At 47.3% G+C, this 24,092-nt stretch overlaps 1 protein-coding gene across 2 annotated transcripts in view; it reads right to left on the bottom strand.

The window, feature by feature from the left end:
* The window catches only part of STK10 (serine/threonine kinase 10), a 121,244-nt gene that overhangs the window by 53,006 nt on the left and 44,146 nt on the right, over window positions 1-24,092 (bottom strand). For both annotated transcript variants that reach the window (XR_004349138.1, XM_032626199.1), the window contains exons 3-4: window positions 16,623-16,671; window positions 11,261-11,410 (exon numbers count right to left, since the gene is read on the bottom strand). Coding sequence is in view for 1 of the 2 variants with exons in the window: in XM_032626199.1 (XP_032482090.1) it covers window positions 11,261-11,410; window positions 16,623-16,671 (199 nt within the window). In the remaining variant the exon portion in view is untranslated. The remainder of the gene's footprint in view (window positions 1-11,260; window positions 11,411-16,622; window positions 16,672-24,092) is intronic.

Here is a 24,092-nt window from a genome sequence, read left to right as displayed (position 1 = left end):
TTGTAGTCATTAAAGTTTTGAAGTACTTTATTCAATATTTTAATATTAAATTATACATATTAATATTAAATTTTAACATACCTTTCATAATGATAATAGATGAGGAAGGTTAAACGGTAGAAACTTCCCATTACAAAACAAATGAGTCATGGGGATGCAATGTACAGTGTGGGTAATGCAGCCAATAATCATGTAATATCTTTGTGTGGTGATAGATGGTAACTAGACTTATCATGGTGATCATTTTGTAATGTGTAGAAATATCGACTCACTATGCTGTGCACCAGAAACCAGCATAGTGTTGTCAATTATACTTCAAAACAAACAAACTCACAGAAAAACAGATCAGATGTGTAGGGGTTCGGGGGAGGGGGAATTGGATGAAGGTGGTCAAAGGTACAAACTTGCAGTTATAAGATAAATAAGTCCTGGGGGGTAATGTACAACGTGACAAATAGAATTAACACTGCTGGGTGTTATATATGAAAGTTGGTTACACAGTAAATCCTAAGAGTTCTCATCACAAGGAAAAACATTTTTTCTTTCATTTTGTAACTATACAAATGGATGTTCACTAAACTTACTGTGATAATCACTTCATGATGTATGTAAGTCCAATCATTATGCTGTGACCTTAAACATATACAGTGCTGTATGCCAATGATATCTCAGTAAAACTGGGAGTAAAAATAAATTAAAATTTTTAAATAACATATTTCAATATTTAATAGAATATTAAAATATTTTATTGGTATATTTATATAGGATAAATGGGAAAGGGAGAGGATGTATATTGTATGGTCAGAATTGTGCCCCACTCCCTCCCCCACAAAAGGGCAAAAATATATTTTGAATTATTGGAGGAAATGTACCAGCCTGCCTAAATGGTTGTCTGTGGGTGGTAAGACTAGACGAGGTTTCTTCTATTTTCTGAATGCCCGAAGTTTGCTGTGAGAAACGCGTATGACTTTCAGGACTAACAGAAAATAAATAAATATAATTTCCCTTTACACACACATCCACCACCACCAGTCTTGCTTCACACACCTGCTGCTAAGGGAAGAGCCCAGCGCCACGAAGAGGAATTTTCTCCAGTGCTCTGGCCTTCAGGGGCCAAGTTTCATCTTCATTAAAAACTAAACTCAGGAGGAAGCAACACCTTGAGAGAACTGTCGATGTTCAGTTTGAAGCCTGGCTTCGAGAAACTGCAAAGTTGCTATGTAACTGCTGGCCACCCCGGGAGCCTCCGCCTGGGTCTGGAAGCCACGATCGGGTGCTTTCATCAGACTCACAATTTCAAACCAGGAGGGAGCATAATGCTGAGAGACGGGCCTGAACACTAGAGAGGTGGGTTCCAGTCTTGCCCCTTCTACCGCACCAGGTTCATTCATCTATTCATTCAGGTACCATCTGGAACCACACACAGGCCCAGGGCAGAGAATACAGTGGGAAAAAAGCAAATGAAGTCCTTGCCCTCAGGCAGCTCAAAGCTTACTTGTGGAAGCAGACAGCAATCAGATAAACACAACCACGGAAAGATAGGGCTGTGGGGCTAGGAGGGTCTACAGTCATGTGACCTCAAGAGAGCAGGGAAGGGAGGACCTGGAGGAAGTGCCACCAGGCTATTCATTCATTCAACAAGCACTAACTAAACATCCCTCATGGGCCAGGCACTGTTTTAGGCACAGAGATGAACCAAAACCCCCACCCTCATTGCCTTGTTATTCTGGTGGTGGAAACAGGTTCTCCACACCACGTGATTCCTGGTAATGAGAAGGGCCATGCAGGGATAAGGCAGGGCAAAGGGACAGAGAGTGCTGGATGGATGGGCGGCTATTTTAGACAGGAGGTCAAGGTCTAGGGGAAACTATTTCCAGGCAGAGGAAGCAAGCAGGCTGGAGGGCCCAGGAGGGGCAGGGCAGCATGGCTGGAAGGGCGTGGACTTGGATAAGTGGGGAAACAGGCAGGGGCCAGGACAGTTACCAAATCTCTGACCCTCAGTTTCCCCGCCGGTGACACGGGGATGTAGAACTTCTTTGTAGGGTTGCAGTGAGAATTAAATGACACATAAAGCAAGCAGCTCCAAGCCCGGCTCTTGGTAAATGCTCTGTCACGATGGTGAATATTCCATGGGTACCTGAGCTGGCACCCTCGAGATCCTTACGTCGGGAAAAGGACGAGGCTGTACTGAGACCCCTTCCTGGGAATGGGCAGGAAAGCTGGCCTCTGAACCTCAGTCAGTGCTAACTGGACAACAGCTATCCCATCAGCTGACGACAGCGCTCACGGGACAGTCTGTCTATTGGGGTTGGGGGGGCTGTCGCCTTCCAGGGTGGGAGCAGCTACTGCTGCAGGGTGAGATGCAAAAACCAGCAAACCCAGGTGAGAAGCCAGCTCTGCTGCTGACCGCCCTGTGGCCTGGGCAAGTCATCACCCCATCACTGGGCTCCCTGGGTAAGAATGGGGAGCCAGGCTCACCTCCTTCCTGCTGGGTCCGCCTGGGCCCCACGTGGGCCTGGCTATCCTGTAAACACCAACAATGGCTGGCACGCCATTCCACGACGTCTTTGCAGGAGAGCGACTGCCTCTCAGACCCAGGGTGAGGCTTCCAGGAGGGAGGCTAGAGCTGGCCACTCCCATACCACAGCGCCCACTGGTCCCTTCCGGAGAAGGGAGAGGAAAAGCAGAAACCACCAACTTTCAAAATGACACACAGTTGGTCCCCAGGGCCCTCCCTGAAGCAAGTGCCTGCCAGCTTTTTGGGTGGCTGCTACTTCCCCTTCTGGGGACCAGCCAGGAGGGTGGGGCGGCCCCTCCCTGCAGCCCAGAACCCTCACACTGTCCCTGGGCAGCGGGGGCCACAGCCGTTTGTTCCCTGAATGGAGTTTATAAGCCATGTCCTCCGATAGGTAGGATGGCTGCCCTCAGACAATTCAAAAGCAGTCTGAGATTTTCACCAGGCAGTCTTTTCTGTTGAAAACATTCCTCCCTTCCCTTTTCCTATTTTAGAACAAGAATCAGAGACAAAGCAGCAGGCAGGTGGGGACTCCATAAATTATCATTTCCCTATGGAAAGAGGCCACTTCTGCTCTGTCCACAGCAGTATCCCAGCACCACGTCTGCCACATGAAACACTCAACAGGGCTCTCAAATGAACAACAGAATAAATGAACGGACGGAAAAAAATGACAAAACTGGGTTTTAAGAAATATGTTGGACAACAATTCTATTTCTGGAAATAAATCCCCCCCCCAAACAGATTTCACATATACATGGAAGCTTCTGAAAGCATTATGCAAAAGAGTGAAAAACTGGAAAAAACCTAAGCTGTTGCTGGAGCCTGGTTGGTAGATAGTTCAGTAAATCTGGGCTCACCCGGACCATGAGATAACACGCAGCCCTTAAAAAGAACGAATTTGCCTTTGTCCACACTAACGTGGAAGTTCGTCCATAACACACTGTCCCCACCAGGGTGCTGACAGACCGATGCACTGTGTGGAATGAACAGTATGAATTCCAGTTGTATCTTAAAAGAACGACCCACGCATACAAGCGTGCACACAAAGACGTCCACAAGCATCGAAAAGAGTCTGAAAGGCTGCACATCAAACTAATTGTGACTACCTCCCCGGAAGTGGGATTTTGCTGGGGGCAGTGTGCTGAGGGGGCCTTACATTTTGTTACTGACTACACCTTTCATTCTTTAAAACGTTTATGACAGAGAGTACGCATCGCTTTTATGAAAAGCAGGTTTGAAAAGCTGAGATGCATGTGACAAAGTCTGGGGTGAGGGTTGTGGGGTTTTGTTTTTGTTTTTTTAAAGTAAAACTCAGTGGGGGCCAGGATGTGGTGAAAGAACTTCACACTCCACGGGGGGGTGTGAACTGGCGCACCCCGCGTGAACGGCACACTGGCCACAGGTATCAACACCACCCGACACGCTGCACACACCCAACAATCCTAATTCCAAGACTCCCCCCTCAAAAGTGTGATTACAGACAGAGACGTGCGGACCCATGAACAAGCATGCCCATCACTGCGCTTGTTAGAGGATAATGCGAGAAACCTCACGAGATGTCTAAATATCCAACTTTGGGGGTTTCATAGGTCAGTTATCGTTTGCGCACACGATGGAATGAAAGGAAAACATTAAATAACCATGTTTCCGAGGAATATTTAAGGATATGGGGAATTATCGGATATTATTCAATTTTTTTAAAAAGCTGACGGAAAAATATATATATACATATGTATACTATGATCCAAATTTTTTTTTAAAATACATGTTAATCTAATAAAAACTAATACTTACTGAGAACTTATAAGGTGTGCAGCACTCCACAAAGAGGCTTATGCGTATCATTTACCTTCCTCTGTATGTCATTTTGCATCTCATCAGCATATATATTCCTATGTATGTCATTTATATCTATGACCCTTTGGGGCAGGGAAAATTATTATCCCCATCTTACAGATGAGGACAAGGAAGTTTAGAGAGATTAAGTAACTTGCAGATGGTCACCCAGATCTAACGACAAATGTGCTAAGTCTGTGCTCTACCAGTCTCTGGTTTTTCTGAGCTCAGAAAAAAGACTAGAAGGAAGCAGTGCGTCTTGGCAAGATGAGAAGAGACTTTAATTTCCTTCTTTGTGGGTCTTATTCCTAAATGTCTATATGACTATATCTACCTATATACTCATTCATGTATTTATTTGCTTATTACCAAGGTAATACTGCTTATCAAAAATTCAAACATTTACAAAATAAAAAGTCTCCATAATCCTGGCAGAGATAAACACTTATGAGTTTGCTGCATATAGCTCCAGATTTATTTATAAAAATAAAAATCATATATGTAAATAAAAATATATTAAAATTATACGTATATGGGCTTCCCTGGTGGCACAGTGGTTGAGAGTCTGCCTGCCAATGCAGGGGACACGGGTTCGTGCCCCGGTCTGGGAAGATTCCCACATGCCGCGGAGCGGCTGGGCCCGTGAGCCGTGGCCGCTGGGCCTGCGCGTCCGGAGCCTGTGCTCCGCAACGGGAGAGGCCGCAACAGTGAGAGGCCCGCGTAACGCAAAAAAAAAAAAAAAAATTATATGTATAGATCATTTTCAGGTATTTGCTACTTTTAACAATGAAATCAGATTAAACATACTATCCTGCAACTTGTTCTTTCCCCCTTCACAGTATGTATATACATCTTTACAAGAGATTACACATTTTCTACAACTTGATTTTCAATAGCTGAAGAACATTCCATTGTATGACAGTACCATACTTATTTAAGTAATCTTCTACTGGAATAAATTGGATCATTTCTGATTTCTTGCTATTACTAGTATTGTTGCAATGAATACCATTGTACATATCTTTCTATGCATGCATAAATAGCACATATTACTTTATAATCAGAAAATTACATAACAGTGTAAAATGCATTACATATTATACACACACACACACACACACGCACGCACGCAGTGAACTTAGAATGTATGAAGATATATAAGAGAATCTTTCATCTGTCCCCTTAACTGCAGGCGACCAAAAGAATCCAAGATAAGAGGAGCCTTTCCCCAGACAATGCCAATTAAAGGCATACCACTGCCCAATTGTCCTCCTCTCCTGGATCCTCCACCCCACACCAGCGGAGTCCACAGTCTAGCTTGGTCAGGGCTTACACTCGAATTCTAGGTGTCTGAGAAGCTCCCAGGTGGGTCTCAATCAGGGGTCGTTCCATGTGCCCCAGGAAGTATCTGGAAATGAATGGGGGCAGTCAGGTTACCACAACAAGACACTGCTGCTGCCATTTAGTGAGAAACAGCCAGGGACACTGCATCTCCTTACACGGCAAAAGTGTCCCAGCCAGCCAGCAGTGGCCCTGTGGGCAAACTAGCCACAGCCCTCATGGTGCAGACAGAAAAGTGAACTCTCTCTAGAGGGTTTGGGACCTGCTGAAACTGGGGTGGTGACAGGAGAATCAAAGGCTCCCATCCCCAGCCCTGGAATCCCAGGGGTTTCCTTCCTTAGAGCAGCCGGAGGCACGCCTGGGCTCAAAAGAGGGAGGCTTCCACCAGTCACCCAAGTGACCTCTCTTAATTATCAGGACTTCTGCCTTCCCAGGAGCATCATGGGAACAGTACCAGGCAGGGAAGTGAGAAGAGTCTACTGTGATCTGAGACAAACTACTCCCTGTTTCTGAGCCTCAGTTTCCTCATCTATTAAATGGGGGTCATATTATGCAACCAACTGTGAGACTGAAAGAACTGCTCTATTTTTCTATTTTTATTTTCTTTTGTTTTTTAGGCAACCAGGTACACATGACCACTAATGAGGGCTTTGCTTTCCCATTCATTCCCCTCCATCTTTGGCCTCCTACCTCACTGCCTTCATCAACTCTCTCTTCTCCCACATAACCCTGCATTTTTCTGGTATTTTCTGTCTCTCTCAACCTCAATTGCAAATTCAGTCCTTTGTTCTTGCTTTCCATCCACTTCTGCCTCACTCACTCCCTCTTCTGGGTCTCTATTACTCCAGCAGGCTGTGCCAGTCTATGGTGGACAGCAATCTGTTTTTCTGGCAAGTCCAAATCTTTCCTCCTTCTGGAAAACCATCTTGTCCACTCCCAACGCCACTGTTACAGGAGGGCGAGGGGGACTTCCATACTGCTACATGATCCCACCTCCATTCTCAGAGACTGACTACAAGCTGGGCCAATGAGAGAAGCCCTCCTTACTGGGCCTCCTTGATTGGTCCAGGGATCTGCACCCGAGCCACGCTGGGCCAATCAGAGCTCTTCACTGGGATTACTGACTCTGAGACTTGAAATGATGAGGTTCAGTTCATCCTGCAGGAGGCAATGCTGGGGAAAGTAAAATTAAACCCAGCCAGAAGCTGTGTGTGAGGGGTTGGACTGAGAGCCTAACCAACATACACGGAAAGACAGAAACCACAGACAGTCCTGGCAGCATTGTTTTCCAGGGTCCAACTAACTCCATGTCCAGCTGCATATCTTCCCCAGCATGGTTCCATACACCATATACACACATTCTCCTGTCTGCCTTAAGTCGCGTGACCAGTTTTTATCACCTGCCACCAAAAGAGTCTAAGGAGGGTAGTGGTTAAGCACATGGGCTCTGAAACCAGATGCACTGGTCTAAACCCCAGCTGTTCCTCTTACTAGCTGTGTGACTTTGGGTAGGTTAATTAACCTCTCTAGGTGCCAAATCCTTCCTCTGTAAAATGTTATCAGTAGTCTGTGAGGATTCAATGAGTTACATACCAAACACTGGCTCAGTGCCTGGTAGCCACAATGAAAGAAACAAGACCTCAGCCTGCTGGCAGCAGCACACAGGAATTCTGGGTTAGGGTCCAGGTGGGGGTGAGAGGCAGGTGACTGGTTCCTGCCAGGCCTCCTGAATATCAGGGGGCCTTTGGGAAGTAGAGATCCTGTAGTAACTTGAACTGATAAAGTAATGGCAATGCTGGACACTACGATTTACCGAGCACCTACTATGTGCCAGGCTCTGTGTTAGGCACTTTGATTTTTAGGCCAGTTCAGACCTCTTCTCGGAACTTGAAAGACCCCAAAAGTTGTGAAATTCACCTCCCGCCTTCAGAGAAGCACCTCTGGGGAGAGGAACACAGGTTCTTTGGAGAATGAAGAACATTCCTCCTCATGACAGCTACTGTGAGACATTCCTCAGCCCAGGAAAGAAACTCAACCTTTGCCAGGCCTCTCTCTGATAGGCTGGGCACCTATAGATGCTTTGCATATATTGTCTCATTAAAGCATCATACCAATTCCATGAGGTAAGAACTACTACCCCACTCTGTTTGAGGAAAGTAAGGTTCAAAAGGGTTAGGTGACTCATCCAAGGCCAAAGGCAAGTCCAGGACAAGAGCACAGACCTCAGAGTCCTCACCCCACTTTATATCTGAACTGTCTCTGGTGGCAGACACTCTTCCTTTCCCTCTCTGCACAAATGGATTCCCACTGGCCATGAAGAACTGCTTCACAGCCACCCAGAGCTGGAATGTGTGCTCTGCTTGGCAACTATCAAATGAATCTCAGAGGAAGTTTGAAATCCTAGACAGAAGTAAACATTTAACACAAGGAAGAAGCAAAATGCCTAGTAGCAGAGAGGGACAGAACCCTGAGGCTCCCTGTGACCATACTTTGTATTTCAGCCCACTGGTCACAACCCTGTGAGGAGGTTCTGTTGTTACACCCACTGCACAGATGAAAAGACTGAGGCCTGAATGGTTAGATGTGTTTGTCCAGCTCGGAAGTGGCAGAGTCAGGATCTGACACAGGCTTGTCTGTGTCTTGGGCCAACGCTTTGCTCAGCTCACCCTGCAGCTTCCCATTTATTCCCACTCCATCGAGAAACACAAACTGTCTCTGATAAGGTGACATCTCTACTTGGGAGAAAGATCTGCTGAGCAATTCTCTTATGCAGCCCTGAGTTGCATAATGCCCCTCCTGGGGCCCCAGATGGTCCCAGGGACCTAGGAAGAGGCAGACAGACTGCTACCTCGTCTCTCAGGCCTCCTCCACTGCTTCACCAGACTGCAGATTCCAAGCCCCAGGGGGAAGGAGGATTTTCTAAAACAGAATATCAGGCCTCAGCGGGAGTCCACACCAGGTTCCCAGGGCCCAGCGGTAATTGTGTAAATACTCGCACATTCAACTCTCCCTGAACTTTTCTTCCTCCTTAATTGGTTTCCTAGTTTTCTCAACTGCATCTGCCAAGTCATTCGGAAAGCTGATGCCCCCATCTGCTTCTGCTGGGTTCCGAGTGGGGTTCTGGAGTCAGCTCGGCACGTCAGCGCCCTCCCGATTGAAGGGGTGTGTGGAGGAAGTCAGCAAGGGAAAGGAGACCCTCACCGGGCACATCTTAGCCCCAGGCTGCTGGGGCCCTCCCTCCATCCCTGTCTCCACCCAGGGCTTCCAGGGCTTCCCTGTGCTGACAGCCCCTCAGGTTGCTCCTGACCCAGGCTGTCTGTGTCCTGTCTCCTCCATTTGATATGTTCTTTTTTTTTTTTTTTTTTAGGTATTACCGTATGTTTTTACTTTTTTTAGTATCTTGCATATTTTTTTCAATTAAAACAATTTTTTATTGGAGTATAAATGCTTTACAATGTTGTGTTAGTTTCTGCTGTACAATTAACACGTATCTGTGGAATCTAGGAAAATGGTACAGATGAACCCATTTGCAGGGCAGGAATAGAGACACAGACGTAGACAACGGGCATGTGGACGCGGCGGGGAAGAGGAGGGTGGGACGAACTGGGAGATTAGGACTGACGTATATACACTACCAAGCGTAAAACAGCTAGTGGGAACATGCCATAAAACATAGGAAGCTCAGCTCGGTGCTCTGTGACGACCTAGATGGGTGGGATGAGGGGGTGGTGGGAGGGAGGTCCAAGAGGGAGGGGATATAGATATACATTTGATATGTTCTTGAAGGCTGAGCGAAGGTTTGCCTTGAATTCCCCAGAGCACATAAGACTCTTCTGTTTCCAGATTCTCCCTGACCTGGCTCTTCCCTGGCCACCTCCCTCCACCTGTGACAGAGCCAGTCCACTGGCAGCTAGAGTCAGGGAGACCCAAGTCCAAACCCTGCTGCTTCTCCCCCCTCATGGACTGATCCTGGGCATCTCATTCCATTGTGGGCCTCAGTGTCCTCACCTGTGATGGGTATAGTCACCTCCCCTCCCCCAAGTGTCCTCAGGAGTGCTGACTAAATGAGATGACGTCTGGAAAGTGCCTTGTCTGAGGGCTGGCATCTAGAGGGTGCTTCATAAACCCGATACATATGCGTTATTTTTATTATCACTTTTTTTTAGTATTTTATTATTTTATTTTTATTATCACTTTTAACTCTTCTCATATTTACTCCTGCATTTACGCAGGAGTAAATATGAGAAGAGTTAAAAGTGATTGTCTTGGGGTGGGGGGACAGGGAAGGGAGATGGTAGGAGTAGACGACACATGTATGTGTTATTTTGGTTAAAAAAACTTATTAAAAATATAAAGAAATTCTGACACATGCTACAACATGGACGAACCTTGAGGACGTTATGCTAAGTGAAATAGGTACAAAAACACAAACGATTGCATTTATATGAGATTCCTAGAGTAGTCAAATGCATAGAGACATTCAAGAGAATGGTGGTTGGGGACTTCCCTGGTGGTCCAGTGGTAAAGAATCCGCCTTCCAATGCAGGGGACGCGGGTTAGAACCCCTGGGGAGGGGACTTAGATCCCACATGCCGAGGGGCAGCTAAGCCCGCGCGCTTACAACTGCTGAGCTCGTGCGCCTCAACTAGAGAGCCTGTATGCCACAAACTACAGAGCCCGTGTGCTCCGGAACCCGCGTGCCACAACTAGAGAGGAGCCCGCGGCGTGCTGCAACAAAGAGCCCGCGCACCGCAACTGAGAAAAATGAAATAAAAATAAATTTAAAAAAGAGAGAGAGAGAGAGAGAATGGTGGTTGCCAGGAGCTGGGGGCAGAGGGGATGGGGAGATGCTGTTGAATGGGTACAGAGTTTCAGTTTGGGAAGATGAAAAAGTTCCGGAGATGGATGATGTGATGGTTGCATAGCAATTTGAATGTGCTTGATGTCACTAAACTGTACATTTACAAACAGTTAAGATGATAAATTTTGTTATGTATATTTTACCACAGTTGAAAAGAAAAAAACAGAGAGGAGACATAAAAAAAAATTAATAAGGTTTCACTATATGCCCCTGATGTTCTATTTTCTGTCTGGGAATGGATGAGGGCTGTCTTTCCGTCCATCACTATCTCTCAGATTCTACCTATCAGAAGCAAGAGCAAAAGGGGTTGGGCCAGTGCCTCCTTGCAGCGCTGCTGGCCTGTAGGCAGGATCACTCTTGGTAGCAAGGGGCTGTCCTGTGCACTGTAGGGTGCTGGGCATCCCTCTCTCTACCCACCAGATGTCAGTGGTCTCCCCCAACCTTTAGTTGTGACAACCAAAGATGTCTCCAGACACTGCCACTGTCCCCGGGGGACAAAATCACCCTCGGTTGAGAACCCTGGATTAGATGCAGCCACGATGGGAACTGTGGCCCTGTGGCCCGGGGAAGACCGGGGAGGACCTCGACATCCCATGGGAGTGCAGACCCACACTCGCTCCCTCCCGCCCGCAGAGCCCAGGCCGACACCCCCGGCAGGTGGCGCAGGGCTCTGCCTTCCCGCCTCGCCCACAGACACCCCTTACCCAGCCTGATGTCTCCCTCAAGCGTCATCAGCACGTTGCCAGCTTTCAGATCCCGGTGGATGACCTTCTTCCCGTGCAGGAAGGTGAGGGCTTCCAGCATCTGGCGGCAAACCACCTGAATCTGGGGCTCAGTGAGGCCTCTGTCCAGCTCTGGAAACAGAGAGAACTTGTCAACCCAGCAAGTGCTCAATGCAAGCAACTCCATGTCAGGCCCCTGCCAGGTACAATAAATACATAAGCCGCCAATGTGGTTGAGCACTTACTGTATACCAGGTTCACTTCTAAGCACTTCACATGGTACCTGCTTCGTCCTCACAGTAACACTATGGAGCAGGCACAACTGTTCCGCCATTTCACAGGTTAGGAAACTGAGGCTCAGAGAGGTCAAGTCACTTGCTCAAGGTCATACAGTAGGGAGTCACAGATCTGAGATTAAAAACAGCCAGCCTGGGGCTTCCCTGGTGGCGCAGTGGTTGAGAGTCCGCCTGCCAATGCAGGGGACACAGGTTCGTGTCCCGGTCCGCGAAGATCCCACATGCCGCTGAGAGGCTGGGCCCGTGAGCCATGGCCACTAAGCCTGTGCGTCCGGAGCCTGTGCTCCGCAGCGGGAGAGGCCACAACAGTGAGAGGCCCGCGCACCACAAAAAAAGAAAATAACCAGCCAGCCTGTCTTCAGAGCTCAGGTTTGCAATCACAACCTTTCTGAGGGGCAGAGACCCATTCTGTGAGCAGGCACTGAGTGTCAGGCTCCGTGCTGGGTGTGGGGACACAGAGAAGGGTATGGAAATGACAAGCAACTTTTGGAACACAGGGGGGTTGGGGGGCATGGGAGGGCAGGACAGGCAGCAAGCCCTTCTGCCTGGGGAATCGGGAAGCTCCCCAGAGGAAAGGACATTCGAGCTGTGTCTTGAAGGAAGAACAGGTGTTTGAGAGGAGAAAAGTGGGGCAGAGCATTCCAGGTCAAAGAACCAGCCGAAGCGAAGGCCTGGAGGTGACATGAGCTGGTGTTGAAAAATGTTAACTGGCCGGTGGTGGTGGTGCCAGAGATGGGGAAGGTGAGGGGCCGTCACCAAAAGCCCCTTGTGTGCTGGTTGGGGCCGTGCGTGCGCACACACACACAGACACACACACACACACACACACACACACACACACACTATTCACAACCCAGCGTCCACTGAGAGACGGCAGGGACTTCTTTTCTGAGCAGGTGAGGAATGCAAAGAAGAGTTCCACAGCATGTGCAAAGGATCCCGCTTGGCTGGCGGGGAAAGTTAAGTGGAGGTTGGAGGTTGGCAGGAGCTATGGAGGCTGCATTTTCTTTGAAATGCAATGGGCAGTCTGGGAGAGACTCTGAGCGGGACAGAGATACAACCTGAGTTTTGCGTTTAAAAAATTCCTCCTGGTGCAGCGAGTGAAGAGCTTGCAGGGAACAAGAGTGGGCAGGGGGCTTGGCTGGGGGCCACACCGTGGTCAGGAGGGCTAGAAGGTGGCCAATGCTCTGAAGAGGAAGGATTCCTGGCCTGGGTTGGGGAGGGCGGAATGACAGCGTGTGGGACCAGGTGGGTGCAGTGGGGAGGAAGGGTGCGAGAAGAGTCAAGGATGACATGCCCCACTCTCTGCCCCACTGGTCACCGTGATTATTGAGTTTTTGCTGCCGCCCAAGCTCCCTGTGCTGAGGTGAGCCTCACAGCCCTGCCTGCTGGGCCTTCAGGCTGCAGGCTCCCAGGCTGGTGGGCCAGAGCACTGCATTGAGGCCTCCCTCTGGCTGGAGAAGCACTCTCCCTTCTGACTTCCCAGGGCCAGGGCCAGGGCCAGGGTGGAGGTGCCAACTGCACTGTCCTGGGAAGTCCGGCCCCAAAGCAGGGCTCCTGGACCAGAGGTCCCTCTCTCTGGGTCCACAACTGCTCCCCTTCCCAACTGCTCATCCTTAACCCCTGCGCTTCCCCCAGGAGGGGTCTAGGCTCAGAGCCTGAGGGGACCTCAGGGCCACACAGACTGCGCCTGAACCCAGCGCTGCCTCTTACTGGCTGTGTTGTGTGGTTTCTGGCAAGTTGCTGTATCCCACTGCATCTTCATTTCCTGGTCTGTAAAATGGGAGTATGATGATGGATGTAGGCAGGGCTCCAGCGATAAAGCATGTTAACCTCTCAGCATGGAGTACAGTCAATAAAAGGTGATCGCTGTTACGCTGGTCCTGAGATTATGTCAGATTATCTGCAGCAAATTTTTTTTGTGTGTGTGGTACACGGGCCTCTCACTGTTGTGGCCTCTCCCGCTGCGGAGCACAGGCTCCAACACGCAGGCTCAGCGGCCAAGGCTCACAGGCCCAGCCGCTCTGCGGCATGTGGGATCTTCCCGGACCGGGGCACGAACCCACGTCCCCCGCATCGGCAGGCGGACTCTCAACCACTGCGCCACCAGGGAAGCCCTGCAGCAAATTTTTTAAATGTCAAAAATGAGTCTGGCTCATGTCTGATTTACTTACATAAATGAAACAGGAAAAATCAAAGTGATGATGTGATGATCAAGATCTCAACGCCACCATCTTTGGAGCCTTTACAATGCACTAGGCACAGGGATAAGGATTTGGGTACATTATTTCATTATATCTGTACAATAATCCAGTGAGGCAGATAGATAAGACACATTTTTAAAGTCTAGTTTATTGAGATATAATTTACATACAGTAATAGTCACCTTTTTTTGGGTATAGACTTCTATGAACTTTGGCAAATGTATGTAGTCACAAAAACAGCACCACAATTTATTAATAGAATACATATTCCCATCTCTCCCCCAAATTCCCCTGTGCCCCTTTCACCCCCATTCCAGCCCCAAAGCAATCACTAATTTGATTCCTGTCCCTATAGTTTCATCTTTTTCTAGAAAGGCATATAATTGGAATCACACAGTATGATAAATTTTTAAGATGAATTCTTGATTACACAGCAATACATGAATACTTTCTTCTTAAGAAAAGAAGCTGCAACATTGCAGACGAGTCTAAGTCCCCTTCGAAACCACATCCAGACCCGCCCCTCACCCTACTGTTCTCAGGAGGGCTGAGAGCCAAAATGTTTAGCAGCTAGCAAGGCGCGGCCAACAGGATCAGAACAAACTAAGATGGCCACGTGGTGATGTGCCACGTGCATGTTCTTCCCGTGCCGTAAAGGAGCCAGCCCAGGACCCCACAGCTACCAAGCCAAGGAACCTGGGATGGACCTCAGGAAGCCTGGATCCCAAGCCCAGGCTCATCACTTTGCACAACTCTGCAAGGCGATGGGAGGCAACCTAGGGCAGAAAGGCCCTCTGAGCAGGGCGGGCATCTGCGGGAGAGTCCACCTCCGACCACAGAGCTGCAGCCAGAGCCTGGCTCTCCTTGTCCCAGCTTCTCTCCTCCCACCTTGATTTCTAACATGATGATGGCACTTTAACTGCTGCCACCAAAAAGGAGCGAACCACTTGGGGCCGGAGCCGTCGGTTCCACCGGGAGACGTGAGACACAGAGCCCAGGGTGAGTTTGCCTGCTGGCTGAGCAATAGCCAGGGGTGATGCCCCAGCTGTGAATGAGCTCAAGGACCTGGGACTCATCAATGCCTCTTCCCTCTCTGATATCCTCCCCCAGGTCTCATTCAGCTAAGTGGCAAATCGGGAGAGGCAGGCTGCTAGTTGGTTCCCATTCTCCCCTCTTTTTTAAATATCCAAACATACGGCCAACCGGCCAGAAGACCACATTTCTCAGCCTCCCTTACAGCTATGTGTTACTATCTTCTAGCCAGTGAGATGAAAATGGAGGTGTCATGTGGGGCTTCTGTGGTGTCTTAAAAGAGTGGCAGTGGGATGTGTTTTTGTGGACCTGTCCTACCCTTCCTTCTTCTATCCTGCTATTTGGAATTCTGATGTGATGGCTGGAGCTCCCACAGCCATCTTGTCACCAAGAACAGAAAATCAGCATGAGAATGGGGCCAACAGAGAGGAAAGTAGGGCCAAGAGTTGGAGAAGGAAACCAAGTTCTTACAACAATGTTTTTAAAACCCTTAGCTCAAGCTGTGCCTGAAGCCTGACACCCTTAAACTTTTCAGTTATTAGTGCAAATAAATTTCCCCTCCCACATCCCCTAACTTTTTTTTTTTCCTAAACCAGCCCTTATAACCTAGAGCATCTCAACTCATACAAGACCATCATTTTTACATTGTCAGATTCTACCCAGAACAATGAAAATCTTCAAAGCCAATCTCTGCTGGGAGAAGGCACACCCAAGGGCCATATCACAAGTGCCCGTATCCTGTTCCCTACTGTCATTTACCCACCTGGGAACTCTGGGAGTGGCAAGAGGCTCTGCAAGGAAAGCCAGCATTCTATAGCTCAGGATGGGAAAGGGCTGCCATAAATTTGAGACATTCCTGAGACAAACTGAGGGAGAAAACACCCTCTTCACAATAAAAACGTGGCTGAATGGTGCTATGTTATACTGAGGGCCTCTCCTCTCCTGAGCTGCCCCAGAATCCCGGACATGTTATTCAACCTTCTGGGCCCAAGACTCTCAACCTCTCCTCACTCACCGCTCACCAGGCTGGCAAAAGCAAAGGATAATGCAGGGTGGGCAGCGATTAGGAACCGCATCCCCCAGACCTGGGTTCCCATCTCAGCTCTGCTGTGTGACTCTGGGCGAGCTCCTTAACCTCTCTAAGCATCAGTCTGGTCAATAAAACAGAGATGTTCTTTCTGATTTTATACATGAGGATAATATACATGAAAGCAGCTACTACAATCTCTGGCATATAGTGGCCATTCAAAAAATAGAGGTGATTACTAATATATATGTTTAGTTACTGCTCAAGCTTGCCTGGAAAAACAATTTCCCCACTGAGCTCTTATAGGATGGGTGGGGATCCCCACCTTACAAAGAACCTCCCTCAGGTGTCTCATTTTCACCTCCTAAGAGTACTGTGGGGTCCAGCAAGGGGGCACCACATCTGTCTTATGCCGAGGGCTTGAGGGAGAGAATGACCCGCTCAAGGTCATGTGGCTTTTTGAACGGGAAGTGTTGGTCTTCCAAGTGTCCTGCATCCTCTCCAGTAACCCAGCCCCTGCTCCCAAAATGGGACAGAGTGGGGAGGTACTCAAACAGGCCACGGGCATTACTGGGGCAGAGGAGTGATGGACACCAGTCCCAAGCAGCGCCAACACCAGCACCACTGCACTGCATGAAGGAAGACTCACCCAGGGGGCTTCCCTGGTGGGCCAGTGGTTAGGACTTCACGCTTCCACTGCAGGGGGCAGAGGTTTGATCCCTGGTCGGGGAGCTAAGATCCCGCATGCCGCGCCAAGAAAAAAAAACAAAAAGCAAAAAACTCACCCAGCATGATGGCGTCCACAGCTCCCCCAGGACAGAACTCGATCATGATCTGCAGAAAATACAAGGCAGAGTAACAGTGAGCAGACGCCTGGGAGAGCCACCAGATCCAAGCCTTCCAGAGGCTCCCAGCCCAGCGCGGCGGATGGAAAAGGGCAATTAGAGTAAAAAGTGCCGTGGGTATTGACACAGGCCCTCCCTCTCTGGTCCACTCCCATCTTCACACTTCCTGCCCCACTCTAGGCTCCTATCCTTCCTGCCCCACTCTAGGCTCATATAGGAGAAGGCTCCTGTCATCTCCTATATGAGAAGATGGTTTCTCTGTTTTTTAAAGTGCTGATAGAGGTGGGTGGGGAAGGCAGAAAGTGACACAAAATTTAAGGCACTCCCAGCACCTCCTCCAGCTCCGGGCTCCCGGCCCCTGCTTGTTGTAAAGTCCCTCCAACCGAGCTCAGCAGAGGCAGACACAGTGCCTGCAGCGTGGTCAAGAAGGCTCGTCGCTCTAAATAGAAAAGGAAAAACCTCAGCCATGACCCAGCTGGGCCAGAGCCAGCTCTCCAGCCAGAGTCCGGAGAAATAGCCTTAAGGTTTCGATGAGGCCTCTAAGCTTGTCATCGCCCTTCCAGAGGCTTCCTGGCAATGTAAACATGAGGATGTGGTGATGCATGGCTGGACCCAAGTCCCAAGCCCACGGCTCACTAGTTGTGACCTTGGGCAAGTCACTTCCATCGTGTGAGACCGTTTTCTCAGCTGTAAGATGGGGCTGCTGATGCTATTACTCTTAGCTGGGCCCCAGCTCTAAGTATATTTGGGGGGAAGGACACCCCTGGGGGCAAGAAACCAAAGGAGGTCAAGCAGGGGGCTTTAAGCTGGGCCAGGGACACCAGAGATACTGGGACCAGGTGTAGCAAGACTGCACCGCCCTCCCAACCCAGGACAGCAGACAGGCCTGCCACACGCTGTGCTACTCACCATGGGAGGGAACGACGCAAGGGGGCACCCACCCACTCACACACCACCACCTGCCGGGGAGGAAAGACCTGGCCTCTGACGTTCCTACAGTCACTCTGGTCCTGCCTGGCCATCGGAGCATCAGGCCTGACCCCAGCTCCCCCAGACTACCTCTCTACCATTTTGGTGACTGTCGTCCTAAATAAAAGTCATCAGAGATGGATTAATGTCCTGCAACCCAGAACACGAGGAAGTGGTACTACTTTCTCCCACTCACTCACTCATTCATTTGTTCATTTAACCAACCACCAATGAACCAGGCTTGTTCCCAGGGGTCAGGGTGACCTGGACACAGGCAGTGACCTCTCGAAGCTCAGTGTATCATTCTGCCTTTTAATAATCCTCAGCTCCACAAAAGAGAACCCCCAATCCTGTTAATTGCTAGAAAAAAACGCAGCTACGAGAGGCAGTGGCAGAAAAGAAGCCAAATTTAGTCACCAAGCAAGGCCACTTATGAGTTAAGTGGCCTGTGAGATGGTGGGATACACGCCCGAACCCCACAGGAGTGACACAGTCATCCAGGTCTTGCCGGGCAACGGGTGAGGCTCAGTCAGTATGAGCTGTTCCTATGATTCCTTCCTTGAGCTCAGAGGTTCAGGCTTTTTTGGTTTTCGTGTTGTCTTTTGAGACCCCGTGAAAGCCACCCTCTCTCCTCTCACACAGAAAAATGCAAATACAAACAAATGTTTGTGTGCAGTTCCACTGACTTCTTGCATGCCCTTAAGTCCCACCACCAAACCCAGGTTGGGAACCCCTGCTCTTCACCCGCTACTATCTTTGCGGCCTTGGCAATGACCTACCTCTCTGCAAGATGGGATAATACTATGGATGCCCCCAGAACTACTGTAATGATTGGATGAGGTGGTACTTATAAAGCAACAAGCCTGAGCCTCACACACAGCAGACACAGGACAGGCTCAGCCATTCCCTTCTCTAATGGGAGGCAGCTGAAGAGGAAAAGGTGGTAGTGCCTCTTAATTAGCTACGTGACCCTGGGTAAGCCACTTAGTGTCCCTGAGCCTCAATTTCTTCGTCTGTAAAATGGTACTAAGCTTCTCTCCCTCCAACATCATCAAGACAGTCAACGACATGCCCAACACAAAAGCCACACCAACTAATAGGCACTTGTCGAATCTAGCAAAGGAAATCACTAGAAAGTGTCACACTTAGACCATGTTATTTAGGCCTCCTACAAAAATATGCCTTCCCAGAACTACAGTTCATCAACACACCCGTTGCCGTATCAAAAGTCAGTATGAGAAGTGGTCAAACCCAGGCAGTTCCTGCATCTTTCAGTTAAGCTGTCCCTTACACAACATCCTTACTCAAGGTCCCCCATGACCCCTCCTCTCCCAGGTCAGCACTAGGAAAGCTTGAGCACTGTGCCATTCTGGTTTGCTTCCTCTTCTGCAATTCGAGAGCTCCATGACCCCTTGCCCTTCCCGTATTTTTTTACTTATTATTATTTTGCCTTGGCTGCTGGGAAGCTTTGAGCTTAGCTTTGGTTTTATTCCCATGAATAAATGTACCGACTTTTCATTCTATGCCAGGATTAAACCTATAATGCTTCACAGTTTGCATATGGACCCCGAGGAAGTATCTTTAGGAGATTACTGCCCTGTAACACAGGCATCCCCAACCCCTGGGATCTAATGCCTGATGATGTGAGGTAGAGCTGATATAATAATAGAAATAAACGCACAAAAAATGTAATGCGCTTGAATTATCCCAAAACCTTCCCACCCCCCGACCGCAATCCATGGAAAAATCGTTTTCCACGAAAGTGGTCCCTGGTGCCAAAAAGGTTGGGGACCACTGCTGTAACCCACACTTCAAACTGTGAAGCTTTTTTTTTTTTTTTTTCTTTTTTTTTCAGGTATGCGGGCCTCTCACCACTATGGCCTCTCCTGTTGCGGAGCACAGGCTCCGGACGCACAGGCCCAGCGGCCATGGCTCACGGGCCCAGCCACTCCGCAGCAAGTGGGATCCTCCTGGACCGGGGCACGAACCCGCGTCCCCTGCATCGGCAGGCGGACTCTCAACCACTGCGCCACCAGGGAAGCCCGAAGCTTTTTTTTGAAACAGCAGTCCTTGTTCAGAGTTAATCAGAGTGATGTTCCATTAATTAACTTTTTGTAATTCTGCCCAACTATAGTCTCACATGTGGCAAAATAAAGTTTGATTTTTCTTCTTTTTTTTTTTAAAGTTGCTTTTTTGGTGTGTGTCCTTTTGGTTTAAAAAGCTTCATGTCTTGGTGCCTTTTATGTGACGCCAAAAAAAAAAAAATGTCCCTTTCATGACATGGTTCTCTCACTAGGTTCCATTACATGTATCTTAACACTTTACCTTTCAGCTTGCCAGTGGTAGGGTCACAGGGGGCTTATATTATAAACTTCTCAGGGCTTTTACAGAAATGCATGAGGTTTAATTAATAAAATAATAATCTCAATAAAGGCAATAAAAACAATAAATAAAATAATCATCTTGATGCCTTAGGAAATTACTAAATATGCCTGCTTAGAAAAGAGAATAGAAACATACATCAACACCCACAGAAGGATTACCGGTGTTCTGTACTTTCATGTATTTTCCGTATTTTATTCAACTAATATGTAAAATAAAATTTTATATTAGAGGTACTCTTTTTTTTAATGGAAAGTACTGGCCTAAAATCATCCATGGCTACAGATGCATCTATTCATCTGAAGGGGGATGGGGCTGTGCCCATCCACGATGAAGGCCCCAGCAGGACCATGCCCAGAGCATCCTGTGATGAAAGGAGGCTCAGGATCCAGGGTTCCTGGGTACAAAGCTGACGGCCTCTAAGCCCTCACCAAGCCCAAAATCCAACAGCTCCCAGTACCAAGCACCGACTCCTAGAACCCATCAGAGGCTCATCCATCACTCTTCCTCGAGAGGGCAGCAAGCAGCTTGTGACCGAGGTTTTTCCCAGGATCTGGTGAAGGGAGGTTTGTGATCAGCTTAACTCATCAACAACTGAGAGTCTACCAAAGGGCTCACATTGCTAGGCAAAGTGGGGGCCATGAAAGAAGTATTTGATCAACAAACACTACCTGAGCTCCCAGTCTATGACAAGCCTGGGGACCCAGGACGATTCAGACAGGTCCCTGCCCTAAGATCACAGGCAGAGGTAGACGCAGACACTGACAGAGGTGAGTGGTGCAGGCACATCGTGGCTATAATTACCCAGAACCTGTGGCCACAGCGGTTAACCCAGCCTGGAGCTGGAGAGCTTGATAAAACACAGATAATCGGGCCCCACCCCAGAGTTTCTGATTCAGTAGGTCTGGGGGAGGGTCCAAGAATTTGTATTTTGAACAAATGCCCCAGGGATGCTGCTGCTTCTCCCCCCGAGTATACTTTAAGAACCACTGCTCTATAGGAATTCACAAAAGAGCGAGAGGTCTGGACCCTAGAGTCACATCTCTCCTCCGCCTACCAAAAACATAATGTAAGATGGTGGTACAGAAATCTTGGGGACAAACCGGTGGAATTACCATTTCTTTTATGTTCCTTAATTAACCTGAACTTCATAATCAGTGTTTCCTTTACTTCTTGCCTCTAACCAAGGAGCTAGGGGCTTGGGGAGGCTGTAAGATCATCCTGGTGAGCCTTTACCAAATGATGGTTTGAGAAGCCCTGGGTATTGGCAAAGAGGCTTTAGGGATTTGCCTTATTAGAGATGGTCAGATTGAAACAGAAGAGTATTTCAATGAATATTTTTTTAAAATAAGTATAAATATAATTATTTAAATACCCTCCCATCTTTTTTTTTTTTTTTTTTTTCTTTTTTTTTTGCGGTACGTGGGCCTCTCACTGTTGTGGCCTCTCCCGTTGCGGAGCACAGGCTCCGGACGCGCAGGCTCAGCGGCCATGGCTCACGGGCCCAGCCGCTCCACGGCATGGGGGATCTTCCCGGACCGGGGCACGAACCCATGTCCCCTGCATCGGCAGGCGGACTCTCAACCACTGAGCCACCAGGGAAGCCCCCCTCCCATCTTTAAAAAAAAAAGATTTGTGGGCCTTCGAGTGTGTGTGTATCAAGGGGCATGATGAAGATCAGGTGGGTAGAAGTGACACCAAAAGCACAAGCAATAAAAGAAACAACAGATACACTGGACTTCATCAACATTAAAAGCTTTTGTGCATCAATGGACACTATCAAAAGAGTGAAAAGACAACCCACAGAACGGGAAAAATGTCTGCACGTCATATATTTGGCAACAGGCTAGGATCCAGAATATATAAAGAATTCTTAAAATAAAACAATAAAAGGACAAATAACCCTATCTAAAAATAGGTAAAGGATTTGAAGAGATGTTTCTCCAAAAAAGATATAGAAATGGCCAATAAGCATATGAAAAGATGCTATCACTGGCCATTAGGGAAAGGTTAATCAAAGCCACAATGAGATACTACTTCATGCCTGCTAGGATGCCTAGAATCAAAAAGATGGACAGTGATAAGTGTTGACAAGAATATGGACAAATAGGAACCCTCATACACCGACAGTAGGAAAGTAAAATGATGCAGGTACTTTGGAAAACAGTCTAAATGTTAACAGTTTAAAATGTTAAATATGGCATCACAATATGATCCATACAATTCCCCTCCTAGATATATATCCAAGACAATTAACAACATACCCATTCCACAAAAGATTCCAAATAGCCAAAACAATCTTGAAAAAGAACAAAGCTGGAGGCATTATACTTCCTGATTTCAAACTATATTACGAAAGCTATAGTAATCAAAACAGTTTGGTATCAGCATAAAAACAGACATACAAATCAGTGGAACAGAATAGACAGCCCAGAAATAAACCCATGAATATTATGGCCAATTAATCTACAACAAAGGAGGCAAGAATATACAATGGGGAAAGGATGGTCTCTTCAATAAATGGTGTTGGGAGAACTAGATAGCTACATGCAAAAGAATGAAACTAAATGAACCCACTATCTTACACCATACACAAAAATCAACTCAAAATAGATTAAAGACTTGAATGTCAGACCAGAAACCAGAAACCTCATAGGAGAAAACACAGGTGGACATCGGTCTTGACACTGGTCTTAGCAATATATTTTTTTGATCTGACTCCAAAGGTAATGGCAACAAAAGCAAAAATAAACAAATGGGACTACATCAAACTAAAAACCATCTGCACAGCAAAGGAAACCATCAACAAAATAAAAAGGCAATCTACTGAATGGGAGAAGATATTTGCAAACCATATATCCAATAAGGGGTTAATATTCAAAATATATAAAGAATTCATGCAACTCAATGACAAAAACCCAAACAACCTGATTAAAAAACGGGCAGAGGATCTGAATAAACATTTTCCCAAAGAAGACACAGGGATGGCCAAGAAGCACATGAAAAGATGTGCAACATCACTAATCATCAGGGAAGTGCAAATCAAAACCACAATGAGATATCACTTCCCACCTGTCAGAATGGCTATTATCAAAAGGACAAGAAATAACAAAGTTGGTGAGGATGTGAAGAAAAGGGAACCCTCATTCATGCACTGTTGGTGGGAATGTAAACTGGTGCAGCCACTGTGGAAAACAGCATGGAGGTTCCTCAAAAAATTAAAAATAGAACTACCATATGATCCAGCAATGCCACTTCTGGGTATTTATTCAAAGGAAATGAAACGCTAATTCGTAAAGATATATGCAGCCCTACATTCACTGTAGCATTATTTACAATTGCCAAGATATGGAAACAACCCAAGTGTCCATCAATGGATGAATGGATAAAAAAAGATGTGGCATATGGAATATCAAGGGACCCCAAATAACCAAAGCAATCTTAAAAAGAACAGTTGTTAAGAAACTGTTCAAAGAAGGTTAGAAGTCTCACATTTCTTGATTTCAAAACTTACTACAAAGCTACAATAATCACAACAGTGAGGTACTAGCATAAAAACATACAGACAATGGAAGGAGATCCCAGAAATAAACCCTTGCATATGTAGTCAAATGATTTTCAACAAAGGTGTCAAGACCATTCAATGGGAAAAGGACAGTCTTTTCAACACATTTTGTTGAGAAAACTCAACTACCCATATGCAAGAGAATGAAGATGGTCCCTTACCCTACACCATATACAAAAATTTACTAAAAATGGACCAAAGACATAAATGTAAGAGGTAAAACTACAAAACTCTTAGAAGAAAAAAATAGGGAAAAGCTTCATGACATTGAATTTAGCCATGATTTCCTGGTTATGACACCAAAAGCACAGGCAACAACAAAAAATAAATAAACTGGACTTCATCAAATTTGATAACTTTTGGACATCAAAGGACACTATCAACAGAGTGAAAAAGCAACCCACAGAATGGGAGAAACTACTTGCAAATCATATATCTGATAAGGGACTAATATCAAGAATATATAAAGAACTCTTACAACTCAATAACAAACA

This window comes from Phocoena sinus, chromosome 3 (assembly GCF_008692025.1).
Source record: "Phocoena sinus isolate mPhoSin1 chromosome 3, mPhoSin1.pri, whole genome shotgun sequence".
NCBI classification, from domain to species: Eukaryota; Metazoa; Chordata; class Mammalia; order Artiodactyla; family Phocoenidae; genus Phocoena; species Phocoena sinus.
The sequence above is the reverse complement of the archived record's forward strand: the minus strand, read 5'-3'. Positions and strand labels throughout refer to the sequence as shown.